At 40.4% G+C, this 14,312-nt stretch overlaps 1 protein-coding gene across 1 annotated transcript in view; it reads left to right on the forward strand.

Annotated features, from left to right (window-relative positions):
* itgbl1 (integrin, beta-like 1) overlaps window positions 1-14,312 on the forward strand; it is a 44,570-nt gene that overhangs the window by 10,461 nt on the left and 19,797 nt on the right. Inside the window, exons 3-7 of the mRNA XM_069154290.1 lie at window positions 2,204-2,350; window positions 4,076-4,198; window positions 7,317-7,457; window positions 10,917-11,057; window positions 12,322-12,468. Coding sequence (XP_069010391.1) covers window positions 2,204-2,350; window positions 4,076-4,198; window positions 7,317-7,457; window positions 10,917-11,057; window positions 12,322-12,468 — 699 coding nt within the window. The remainder of the gene's footprint in view (window positions 1-2,203; window positions 2,351-4,075; window positions 4,199-7,316; window positions 7,458-10,916; window positions 11,058-12,321; window positions 12,469-14,312) is intronic.

Consider the following 14,312-nt stretch of genomic DNA (forward strand, 5'->3'; position numbering starts at 1 on the left):
ATGGTAACGCTGTATCACCTGTTATTATTGCCATTGATGCTGGCACAGACGCACCCCTTCTCTCCAACCCCCATTGGATGTATCTGGGCCCTGGTCGGGACCTGATTGGCTGGGAGCCTGTGTCCGTCGGTGGAGCGTAGGAAGGACCCTGACACCCTCACACCACAGAGAATTACTGCTCAGGAAGCCCCAGAAAAGATAAACTGTCGACAGACAGGAACCTTCCCACCCACATAAATTCTGGCCGAGCAGACAAAGAGGGCCGTTTTATGTGTCAGAGTGATTGTCAAGTGGAGATTAATGGGGGCTAGTGGGTGGCAGTGACTTTGTAATATTCTACAGAATTAAGTTTGGGGGTGTTAAATCTAATTCTGTTTTACAATGGTCAACAAGCTTAAAGGATAAATCCAAGCAGACAATTATAATATTACTGTAGATTATGTCCATGAGTCTATGTTAATTTTGTGCTTAAAAAAAATCAAATAATAATCACAAAGAAATAACAGAGCAAAAATTGTACAGTCTACAGTAGATGTTTTTGGTGCAAGTGATCCAAGAATGACTAATCTCTGGACTGTTGGTACTAAGTTTGACAGTCTCAGTACTCAAGAGAGGTTCAGTAAGTCTGAAGGAAATTTCTAATGCAGACCTGAAGTAAGAGAACAGTCTACCCAGAGCTTTACGGATTCTTTCTAACTAATATACAGCGAAATTATGACAAAAATGGCATCTAAAACTTGATTTGCAGAAGTGTCATTATTTTTTAAAACAGATGAATGTCCCGCTGTCATAATATGATTAATACATTTAATTGCATTGTCTGGTAAGAAGGCAAAGATACAGTCTTCTCTTTGTCTTTAATAGCGTGGCTCCGCCCACCTAATGCCCACAACTTCTGTTTTTGCGGTGATTTCAGTCTGGAAACCCTGTTCGCATTAAAACTCGCTCACCCACTCTGACCAATCAGCAATTAGTGGGAGTGGCTAAATGCGATGACGTAGAAGTTGTGTATTTGTTTCTAAATATAGTTGCAACAATGGCAATGGTGGTAGAGCTAGATGAACCAATAAAACCAGTTGTAGCAATTCTAGCAAATATTGAGGAATTGGAAATTTACAAAAAAAAGAGGACGTCTCCTACGGTTATTTATCGACATGGTGTTAAACTCTGCTAACATTGAGGGAGAGTCTCTGTTACAGCTCGGCGAGTTTCAGGGTACGACATACAGTACTTCACATGGTGGTCAATGCTGATTGGTTATAACGAAGTGACAACAACAACAACTAACAACCAACCTACAGGCAGCTCCAATAGTTTCACAAAATAAGCCTAGATCTACGCCCATCAGGATGCAACGACTTGGAAGAATCTTCAACGGAGCACAGCCAGATGCTATGTATTAACAACGTGAATTTGGTAATAAAGATCTTTCATTTAAATAGTTCAAATTTAAACACTTATAAAAAACACAGATCTTCCTCAAAATTGTATTGTCTCTGTAGTGCAACTGTCTTTAAAGTGCACTTTCCATATTCTTCTTTTCCTTGAACCTGTCGCCATGGGTCCCCTGAGATGTATCGATAATGAGGAGAGACAGGAGACTTGCATGTTGTTAATGACTGATGGATAGCCCTTGAAAAGGACACCACATTTACATGATGCACGAGTCAGGAAAATGATTGAGTGTGACATACAAGGCCCCTCGCCGCTAAATGCAATGAGAGCAACATTTATAATAACTTGTCAACAGTCTTCATTTGCATCATACGGCTCGTCCTGTTTTTCATATTCCTCTCTATGGCCATCAGAATGATAAGAAATAAGGACACCAAACTGCCTGTGTGGGTCCTTTGAACACTGAACAAGGTAATGTTGTCACTGAGTGATTGATGTGGGACGCTCGTATACCCTGAAATATTGTAACAAGAAGGTTTTTACTGCAAATAAAACTTGCCCCCGTGCTCACTATATGTACATTTATACTTCTCAAGGCACATATTTCATATTTCGCAACCATTAAAACAGTCACCCGCGAATAAAATAAGTCTTTTACAATGATTTGATTTCAAAGGGGAAATGATTCTATAACCCCAATTCGAGCTACTGAAGATGTCCTTTTATTTATGGGGTGTTGTGAAGCACTACAACAGGTGTGCTTTTCAGGACTTGTAAACAGCATGTGGTGTGTTGTGCTTCCCTTTAGACCGTGGCTACTGTGACTGTGGGATGTGTGAGTGTGATGAAGGCTGGTTTGGAGATGCCTGCCAGTTCCAGGAGGAGTGTAACCTACCCAGCAAGAAGAGCAAAGAGCTGTGCAAAAACCAACAGGGGGTGGTCTGCTCCAACAGAGGTACTGCGAACGCATACACACACACACACACACACACAAGCACACACACATGTACACGCAATGCGTCAACTGTATACGATTGCGAGAAAATCAATAAAAACCTGCATCAAACAACCACTACTGCATCTTCATATGCAGGCAGAAAAAATACACACAATAATTACATAAAACTGCTTTTTTTTTTTTTTTAATTCTGTTTGTCATTTTCTAATAATGCCTTCTCTAACTAACAGCTTATTCGTTCTTACATGCTTTGTGGACCGGTAAGCCATAATTAAATATGTGTTCTTGACTAATGGGTTATGAAATCTGCTGATATAACCACACTTTTTTTTATATATATATAAATATATATCGTCTCATTTGCCAATAAGCCTGCAGTTAATAAGTTAGTATCAGTTTGTCTTTTTTAATGACCAAAACATAAAAAATATTAACCATAATAAAACTATCCAGCTAGAAATGTTTTGTTCTAAAAACATTCTCTGAATATTATGCAATGTTCTTGTAATATTACAACAATATGAAAACATTACAAGAACATTGCATAATATTCAGAGAATGTTTTCTATGCAATGTTCTTGTAATATTACAACAATATGAAAACATTACAAGAACATTGCATAATATTCAGAGAATGTTTTTAGAACAAAACATTTCTAGCTGGATAGTTTTATTATGGTTAATATTTTTTAATAATAACATTCAGGGGGGATGTTATTATTTTAAAGTAGGATGAAATACTTCAAAAACATCATACAAATGTTTTGTGGCAACATTCTTGCCACTAAAGATGTTTTTAAATGTTATGGCCTAAGTTCTGACAATGTTATAAAAACATTCCCAGAAACTTCAAACAAAATATTTTGAGACCATTTTTACCTTTTAAAAACATTCTGGAAACAACAACAACAAACAAATTGCTCCTTAAAGCATTACAAGAACGTTGCATCATTTCTAGCTGGGTGTCAGAAACAACTTACGCACCCCTTTGTCTTTTCCAGGCAGATTACTTTGCTCTCATGCACACTCTATCAATATAAACAATCTATTTTCCACTAACACAGGTGCATTAACAAATTCATGCACGAAAGAGCACCATTGGGAAGACTGACTTCTTGATGCAACAATACTCCAAGTATTGATAATTTAATTTAGCCTTAAATCTCACAAGCCACAGTGTATCAGATTCACACAGTCCCACTTTGTGTGTTTATCTCCGTGGACACATGATTAAGTATTGGCACACTGACAATGCTAATGTTGTTTTCCACACACTGACAGCCCCTCACCCACCTGGGCTTAACCTCGCCACTGGCCTGCTGCGCCTCGAGCTACGTGAAGGATAAGCATGATTTTATGTGTCTGTGCATGTGTGTGTGCGTATGTGTGTGAAAGCATGCACTGTAGTGTGTGGCCCGTTCGAATGTGAAGAAAATGCAAATGTATTCACAGTATGTGGCTGTCTGGCCTTCTGCTTCTATAGCACTGAATTGAAAATGCCCCAGCAGACACACAACAACACACCAGTCTAGACCGGTTGGCACTCCAAGCACGAACAGTGCTTCCAATGCACAGCTGCAAACCAGCTGGCTTCCAAGTCTTCTAGTGCAAATGTACAAGCTTCCTTCCATCAATAAGCAATTACTGTAAACTGACACACAGAAACTTGACCTTTTCCAATGAATACGCTTCAGCTGTGTCTAAAGCTGGTATATTTCGTAGGAACCTGCCACTGTGGTAGCTGCATGTGTGACAACAAGGACGGCAAGGGCTTGGTGACGGGGCGCTTCTGTGAGTGTGATGACAGTGAGTGTCTGGACGAGGACACTGGGGAGGTTTGTGGAGGTACGTCCCTCAGCTGTTGAATAAGCCCCCTCACTCTCCTTTCACAACGGAACATTACCTTGGTTTAACAAATAGTCATTCAAGGACCATCCATCCTTGTTATTCTATATTAGCAGCTGTCACACCAACTGGAGTAGGTCTCGGTATGAATAAGTATATTAAAGGAATGCTGCCACCATTCATCTATTCGCTGTTATGAGGTTTCCCCAGACATGTCGATTTGCTGTATGCTCGAGGGCTTCTCAAGTCTGATCCTGTCCGAGTCATTGGGTGCTGGAACACACGATAATTCTTGCCTCCCGCAACAACTGTGGGTCGATACTGATGAAGCATTTGTTGCGTTGTTGTATGAAGGTCGATCAAAAAGTTCAGAGGCTGCTCCTGTTGCACACAAATGGGGCCCAACATCGTGACATGCACCGGTGGGGCACCATTCAAAGTCTCTCGACCAACATCAGCACCTGAGAAACACACGGTTTTGTGAACAGCGGTCCGGGTGTGTCTACGATTTCTTTGGAGACATGAGCAGACACAAATTTTGCGTCAAACTGCGGACATCAACAACAGACACCCTTGAAATGCTTCAGAAAAGCCGACGGCAATGATGCGATGATCCTGGAGAGGTTTTGAGTGATGTCGTGTTTCCGAGTGCTCCCCCTGCTCCGTGCACATCACGGCGTGCGTAACAGGGGCAGTCTCTGAACTTGCACTGAATAGAAACTCGTATCTCATCCATCAGCACAGATCATGCCCATTAAGTCCAATTCAACTTGAAAGCAACAGTTTTTGAATCGCAACCAAAGAGACCTGAATTGCAATAAAACGTTTTTGTGACACAATAAACAGGCTTCGTAAGCTAAATTCACAAGTCTGTGACCAAAAAAAAAAAAAAAAAAAAAAAAAAAACTGTATTGGGGATTATTTGTTTGTATTCCAGGTAATTTTATTCTCAGTTCATATGTTTTCACTTATAAATTTAATTCTAAGTGTGAGAAATTTGCTGTGAAAACTGTCTTTTATGCTTAAAAACACAAAACAAATTTTCTGAGTGTGACGCCTTTTTGGGCAATTTGACGACTCAATACACAGTGGGTACGGAAAGTATTCAGACCCCTTTACATTTTTCACTCTTTGTTTCATTGCAGCCATTTGCTAAAATCAAAAAAGTTAATTTTATTTCTCATTAATGTACACTAAGCACCCCATCTTGACAGAAAAAAACAGAAATGTAGAAATTTGTGCAAATTTATTAAAAAAGAAAAACTGAAATATCACATGGTCATAAGTATTCAGACCCTTTGCTGTGACACTCATATTTAACTCACATGCTGTCCATTTCTTCTGATCCTCCTTGAGATGGTTCTACTCCTTCATTGGAGTCCAGCTGTGTTTAATTAAACTGATTGGACTTGATTAGGAAAGGCACACACCTGTCTATATAAGACCTTACAGCTCACAGTGCATGTCAGAGCAAATGAGAATCATGAGGTCAAAGGAACTGTCCAAGGAGCTCAGAGACAGAATTGTGGCAAGGCACAGATCTGGCCAGGGTTACAAAATAATTTGTGGAGCACTCAAGGTTCCTAAGAGCACAGTGGCCTCCATAATCCTTAAATGGAAGAAGTTTGGGACGACCAGAACTCTTCCTAGACCTGGCCGTCCAGCCAAACTGAGCAATCGTGGGAGAAGAGCCTTGGTGAGAGAGGTAAAGAAGAACCCAAAGATCACTGTGGCTGAGCTCCAGAGATGCAGTAGGGAGATGGGAGAAAGTTCCACAAAGTCAACTATCACTGCAGCCCTCCACCAGTCGGGGCTTTATGGCAGAGTGGCCCGACGGAAGTCTCTCCTCAGTGCAAGACATATGAAAGCCCGCATAGAGTTTGCCAAAAAACACATGAAGGACTCCCAGACTATGAGAAATAAGATTCTCTGGTCTGATGAGACCAAGATTGAACTTTTTGGCGTTAATTCTAAGCGGTATGTGTGGAGAAAACCAGGCACTGCTCATCACCTGCCCAATACAATCCCAACAGTGAAACATGGTGGTGGCAGCATCATGCTATGGGGGTGTTTTTCAGCTGCAGGGACAGGACGACTGGTTGCAATTGAAGGAAAGATGAATGCGGCCAAGTACAGAGATATCCTGGAAGAAAACCTCTTCCAGAGTGCTCTGGACCTCAGACTGGGCCGAAGGTTCACCTTCCAACAAGACAATGACCCTAAGCACACAGCTAAAATAACAAAGGAGTGGCTTCGGAACAACTCTGTGACCATTCTTGACTGGCCCAGCCAGAGCCCTGACCTAAACCCAATTGAGCATCTCTGGAGAGACCTGAAAATGGCTGTCCACCAATGTTCACCATCCAACCTGACGGAACTGGAGAGGATCTGCAAGGAAGAATGGCAGAGGATCCCCAAATCCAGGTGTGAAAAGCTTGTTGCATCATTCCCAAGAAGACTCATGGCTGTACTAGCTCAAAAGGGTGCTTCTACTCAATACTGAGCAAAGGGTCTGAATACTTATGACCATGTGATATTTCAGTTTTTCTTTTTTAATAAATTTGCACAAATGTCTACATTTCTGTTTTTTTCTGTCAAGATGGGGTGCTGAGTGTACATTAATGAGAAATAAAATGAACTTTTTTGATTTTAGCAAATGGCTGCAATGAAACAAAGAGTGAAAAATTGAAAGGGGTCTGAATACTTTCCGTACCCACTGTAAAATAGGGATAAACATCTGGATTTCACTAACACGTGGTACTGTGAAGTGTACTTTGAGTTATAATTTCTACTGCATATGATGGTCTTATACTCATCTCTGTTCCCTTAAAACATTCATAATGTCAATACAAACAAATGATAAAGTGTGCCAATCAAGCTTATAAGTATGTGACATGGAGCTTTTATTAAAGAAAATATAATTTCAATTAAAAAAAAAAAAAAAAGTAAGGTTTGGGTAACCGAAGACGCAACATTGCCACTATTTGTAGTAAGTTGAGATCTTAAACCCTGGCAGTTGAAATAAGGGAGAATTTGTGAAATCTGTATTGTCAATCTCCTACACTGCTACAGGAGTACTCATCCGTTGTTGCATGTGTGTGTTCTGATCTCCTTCCAGGCCATGGCCAGTGTTACTGTGGAAACTGTTACTGTGCTGCTGGTTGGCATGGAGACAAATGTGAGTTCCAATGTGACATCAGCCCATGGGAAAGCAAGCGGAGATGCTCATCTCCAGATGGCAAAATCTGCAGCAACAGAGGTCTGTTTACCCGCTTCAAAGTCACTTTACACTACCGAGTAGTCTGGGATCCCATTTTCAAATTCTCATTTTTAATTAAATGATCACAAGAAATTTCAAATGGTCTATTGTCACTATATTACCATGACATCCACAACTATACAATACATAGAAAAAAAAATAATAATAAAATATATATATATATATATATATATAGATATATATATATATATATATATATATATAAATTCCCAGCAGTTTTTAAGGGGATATTTATTATCAGTATTTACAAAGCCATATAACACTGGAATGATGAGAATGGCCCAGAAATGATGTTGTCAGCTCATCTTTAAGTCCATTACAATCCAACACATCATAATATTCAGTAGAATTATGTTGCTAAGCTACAGGAAACAAACAATCTAAATGAGGTCAAGTTCATTTCCTGTCTATTTGCTAGGATTATGAGGAGGAGGAGGGAAATACACTGGCATGGAAATAGTGAAGCAGTGTTTTCTGATGTATCTCTGCTTTGGTTGTTGTTTTTGTTTTTGCTAAACAATGTCCAACAATGTCCAACAATGAAGATCTGTTATCTTGTCTGCTGTTGTTTCCTGGTTTTATGTTACTTTTTAAAAAAAATAATTACAAAATGTAGTCTTCCTCTTATGATGCTAATCCAATCAATTCAAACAACAGCTAATAAACGTTTAATCATTTAGAATATTTGAATTTTAATCATGCTATACAGGACAGAACAAAAGGGACATTCCCAAAAGAAAGAATTGTCTGTTAGCTATGGATATAGTCAAAGGGGTCAGCTATCACAGAAAAAGTATACATTTATTTTAATGTACGATTGACAAGATATATGTGGTTTTTTTTGGTGTGAAATATTATTAAGAATGTGGAGCAGAGTGATTAAGATTATTATACAAGTCAACATGTATAACAAGAGATCCCCAGGTCGATGTGTCTTCTCTCATTTGAATATTTTGGATGAAAAATAGTCACCTTTAACATCCACCTTTGAAACTGAGAATGAAGACAGACATGGAGACAAAGGGAAAAAAGACAATAGAGAAATATGTGTAGAGAGAGAGAGAACAGAGAGAACACACTGCTTTAAAAAAAAAAAAAAATCATGTAAATTCTCGTGAAAGTCATCGCAGCTTGGCGAACGGGCAGACACATAGCTTCACTGACCTTCCTCCTGTGGGATTCCACTAAATCTCTCTCAAATTAATTACAGTGAACTGGCTGAGGGCCGGATAAGTGGTGGGGTGAAACGGAAGGCTACATGGACAGAGCCCCTTCTAAAGCTGCGATTTATGGTTAAGTGCACAACTGACACAGCATGAACAACCACAGCATGAACAAGTCTGGTCATGCTGCAGCAGACCGTTGCACAAGAGAAAGAGTTAGCAGAGAAAAGAACAAAGCAAATTACACAAATGAAAAGTAGTCAATCCAGTTCTGGAAGTAGGCCAGAATTTACTGATTTTCTGGCACTTTTACATTTTACTCTTTAGAGTATCGTGACTTTTCCTTTCGAACCGGCACTTTTTTCTCCCAAGATGCTGGTACCTTTCCTACGCTCTCCACACCAGGTTATCTGGGGGATCATACTGCCTATAAAAGAACTTCTTTACACAGGGGGGCATTACGCCTGCCAGCTTTTCCCTGTCGACAGCTAGTCCAGGTAATGTTATATTGTCCTTATAACAATGTTGGCCTGCCTCTTAAATGGCACAAAGAGAGCACAAAAGTACTAAAATGCAAGCCGGAAGCAGCAAGTCAACTTTAGCGCCACTACTAGCAGAGAATACGTTAGCATCAGCAAAAACACCTGCAGCTACAACTCGTGTCAACCCTAGAACATACTAGGAACAAGTGAACAACTTATTCATTATGTATAAAAGTGTCCCCAAAATGTCTACCATTTGCTGGATTTGTGCTACCAGCAAATATTCAAACAGATAACATGCTTGTCCAACTGTTTCTTCTGCCTCTGTTCATGTGAAAATGGTTGAAGTCACCACTGCTCAGCCAAATGCTTTGACTTCTTGTGTCAGTTTCAAATTAAAAGCCTTGGTTTCAAATGAACAGCCCGTCATCGTTTCATACACGCTCCAGCCATATACTAGGTTTTGACCTACTCTTGTTGCTGATCTGATGTTGTTGATCATGGCTGTAAATATTATAAACACCATATTTTGCCCTCCAAGTTTGGTGAAATGTGCCAAGATATCCAAACCTCTTTTCAGTCTGCTTCATTCTTATGTTAAGCAATTCTCAGAAGTTAGACAATTTGGTCCTGATTAGAATGGGAATTATTCACGCAACCATTTTACTCTGCATTAATCCCGCTTTAAAGCACTGTGAAGATAATACCTGATGATTATAGGCAATGGAACAAGGACGATGATTACATAATAGAGGGTTGATTTGATTTCATCATGCTGTATAGATGTAGAGGGGTGAAGTGTTTTGTGCAAGACTGTATAATGTCCTCCCACTTTCCTTTACTTTGCTCATGGCCTGCTCACTCTCTGAGATGAATGAGTGACTGATTTCACTGATAGTACCCAAAACATAATTCTGTTTCAATCCAGCAAACTGCCAACCTCCCCTGTCTGTTAGCTTCACCTAGTTTTCACAGCAGGGATACAAATACGCTAGCTGGCAGGAGTCTCCATGTTGTATCATCCTCATAGTGCCAGCTGCTAAAAACATGCATCTACAGTATATGATTTCTTGATCAAAACAAAGTCCCTCTGAGAGTACGCGCTTGCATGGTTTTGTGTGTAGTTGGAGGTATAAAATGTTAAAAACTGTCTCTGAGTAAAGAGAAGGCGAATGGCCTCCTAATTTTAAGAGTTTATTGAACATTTATTGAACAATAACTAAAACTGGTGTTGCAATCTGCTCTGGTGAAGCTCTGTGACATTTGTGGCAGATATTAAAGTGCATGGGTCTATTAAACCAGGACTCAAAGGGTTATGAGGTAGTGAGGGAAACCGAACTTAGGGCCAGCGCCTGACACGCACCAGCGACAGCCCACAGGCTTGCCAGCTGGCCTGTCTCCCCTGGGGTTCCCCGAGCTCTGTCACTGCTGATAAGAGAAAATGGGATTTCCGCTGGCTGCTGCTCAGCCGATGCCCTGGCTAAGATGTACAACAAAAGAGAAAGGACGGACAGACAGACAGACATAGATAAAAGGGAGAAAGAAATGAGACAGAAGAAGAAGTATTTATCCTGTTGGGTGCAGCCTTTGCTCAAGTTATAAAATATGTCCTCCAACTCCCACCCACAGCTTCGAGATGCCAGAGACAACAATTTTGCTTTGTTTCGAATTTTCTTTTCACAGTTAAATCTTGATCTACTTAAGAGTGTACAGCTGAAATCAATAAAGAACAGTAATGAATTGATACAGTGTGAATTAACAGTGTGTGTCTTTGTGTTTTCTGTGGCTGTCAGGGACCTGTGTGTGTGGGGAGTGTAACTGTTATGATGTTGATCCCTCGGGCGACTGGGGAGATATTCACGGAGACACCTGCGAGTGTGATGAGAGGAACTGCCATGCAACATACGACCGGTACACAGATGACTTCTGCTCAGGTTAGCAAGCTTCTTCTTTTTTTTTTGCATTAAAACAAAATTACATTCACATACCCGGTAGGCAGAATATTGTTAACTTTTGACCGAGATAGTCGAGGGGTTTCCCCTCGGTTCCAGTCCTTACACTTGGCCGAGCTGCAGGCTGCAGCTACATATTTAGTGCTGATTTGAATGTCACGATTAAACTTAGGGACGGCCCCTGAATGCACAACAGGCGGGTTGAAACAAACAAAGATTGTTGAGTTGTGAAAATACCAAGTCCAGGCTGGCGAACCACAAATCAGGAGCAGAAACCCAAATCCAGGCATGAGTAAGCTGACAACAATTACTTACAAAACAGATCTCTGGGAAACTGGCAAACAACCCAAGAAACAAAGACTGCAGAGAAAGACTTATGATCAAGACTTTCAACGAATCCTTGATCTGACTGACTGGGAGTATCGCTGCTTTCAAATGGAACTCACGAGCTCGTGTTTACAACACAGGAAGGAAGTTGTGTGCACCGTATTCTTGGCGGTCAAGTGGTTGAGTTGTAGGGGAGTAACGTAATGCTGGAAATGCAAAGACACAGCAGGAAAAGATGAGGCCGTTGGGAAGATCAACCTTTTCCTCAGACGTAGGCTATTATCTAAGTTATGCACACTTGACATGACTAAAATTACAATATATTATCTTAACAGCCTCTGCCATTTCTGTAAACGTCAGCAAGCACATCACAACTCATGAACTCGAGGCTTACAGAAGATTTTGAGTTTCAACTTCGGGAATATCACAAAGGGGCCGTCCACGTGGACTCTTCTTTTACACGCTGTAAATACGACCCATTTTAAATGCAGCAAGGGACTGGGGACCTCTGGTGGATGGAGGGAGCGACGCCGGGAGCAAACGAAACGTTGAGGCAGAATAATAAGCATATGTCCCAAAATGTTGTACCCGTGCTTTCATTCAGGAAAACTGGCATCTTCAGCTACTGGTACATAATATTGTTTTTGTCAGTACTAAGCTTTGTTGGTCTTCAACTTTAAGTAACTGCAGTTGTTTTCGCCTCATTAATGCTAACAACACTTTGCCATACTGTTAAGAAAAAAGAAAGAAAAAATTAATGGCATATAATAGGTGCAACCATGATGCCTAACCTTCATTAAATTAATCATTTCCACATCAGAAAGTTTACCGCCAATGCTCCCTGTCCAAAGCCTGTACAAAGCCACCACTTGGTTTAACTTCTCTGTCTTCTCCAACCCTTACTCCGTCCTCTTGGCAGGTCATGGCCAGTGTAACTGTGGCAGGTGTGACTGCAAGGAAGGATGGGCGGGGAAGAAGTGTGAGCATCCTCTGTCCTGCTCCCTGTCTTTGGACAGCAGTCTGAAGAAGTGCAGAGGGACGTCCAATTTGCCCTGTTTCGGACGAGGTACCTGGTCTTGCTGTTGCCATGGTTACTGCAGCAGATCTATACTCTGTTCTCACCTCTCGGTGTAAAATAGGCCATTTCCAGCTTTACACGTCTCTTTATCGAGCCTTCAGAGGGATTTAAAGATATCAGCGTGCCCATCAATCAAATCCACGAGCTTAACAGCAATCACTCATCTTAAGTGTCATACGTATCATCATTATACATTCATGTGTGTTTTGTTCTACATCGATTTGATGTGTTGTTGTTTTTTTTGTATGGTTTGTGCACTTGTGCTAATACATATGCATATGTGCGCAGGCTTTTGTGGAAGTTGTGAGACAGCTTGAGGGACAGTTTTGGCAAGAAACAATGTAATCCATGGCTGGAACAACTCTCAGTAGAACAGGCGGCGGATCGATGTGTCTAGATTTATTACAGTACCACTATATGCTTCATTAGTGGCCCTTTTGGACAGAGGAAGCTTGTTTCCTTGGAATCTCCAAATGTTAGGCTTAATGCTAATATTGGACACAGAGACGGTGCCAACACTCGTGGTTACAAAACAAAGGTCCAGGTTGTGCTTGTCTTAGTCGTGCACCCTTGAGCCTGCTGATGGATGGCAGTAAGGTGAAAGTGGGGGAATTCAGTAGGTGTAGAAAACCAACTATAGAGGCTACGAAGTTCTGTATCGTTATTAACATTTTTATACTGAAAACACGGTTCTAAATCTTATCTTAAGCTATTTAAATATTCATGACTATGAGCCACAATAAAGTTCAGGGAAACAAACTTATTTATGTAACATTTATCAAGAGGGAAGGACTTAAAAACTCAATGTATCTGCTTCATCAGGATTGTGTGGATGACAGTGCTGGCAATAGTACGATCAGATTTCAACTCAGACTGGTGCACGGAAGTATGTGATAATTCCCACTTCTAACTAGTGAGCAGAGCTCAGGCAAAACAGTGCACATATCTCTCAATTGAAATAACCAGTATTATCTTTGGCAGAAATGTGTTCATATAGGAATATCATTTATAGTATGAAGTTAATATGGTCTCGGATTTAAACAGGAATGTCGAACAAGAAAACAAAATATTTAGCACCACAAAAAAAAAAAAACATAATTTCCCTACAATAGCATTGTAGATTTGAGGGACTGTGCAGATGTAAAACCTGCGGCAGGACCATTAACAGCCCAACTGTTACATCATTAATCGATCAAAGCATTAATTAACACTAAACTATAACAAATCTACAAAACCCAAAGCTTCTAAGTCAACAAAGTCATAAAAAATTAGCTCTTTCAAAGCTGCGATGATTAATCTTTACAGACAGTGAGCTCAAATGCCTCTGGCCACTTCTACACTATACTGTTCTGAACTGAAATAGCCTACCATAAAACTAATTGGGTGAGGTAAAAATCACATTTTGAGTCAAGTAATCAAAAAAGTAATGTGCTTTGTAGTCAGGCTTCAGCAGGAGATCGGAAATTGGAAATTAAAAGCAAATTAATGAAAAATCGTAGAAGGGACAGCAAGCTGCCGCTGTTTGTGGTCTTCGGAGGACAAAAGACTGCACAGCTCCAGCCAAAAACAAATCACAGAGTTATTGGCACAAAACAGAGATGCTTTCTTCTAAACCTGGGCAAATCTCAGCATTTTACTTGTTCTTAAAATTGACTGACTTATTCTTCGTCACTTTACATAAGGAGCACAAAAAGAGTAACGAATAATTAAGTAATGAATAATGAATGAGTTACTACTGCTCTAAGGCTGTATCAGAGGTAACCCACTGATCACGGAGGAAAATTTGCAACGATTTATCAAATTAGTATCCCCCAGTATCTTCTCTGATAACT

Source organism: Embiotoca jacksoni, unplaced genomic scaffold (assembly GCF_022577435.1).
Source record: "Embiotoca jacksoni isolate LCO1_2020_lvr unplaced genomic scaffold, fEmbJac1.0.p SCAF_2, whole genome shotgun sequence".
Taxonomy (NCBI): Eukaryota; Metazoa; Chordata; class Actinopteri; family Embiotocidae; genus Embiotoca; species Embiotoca jacksoni.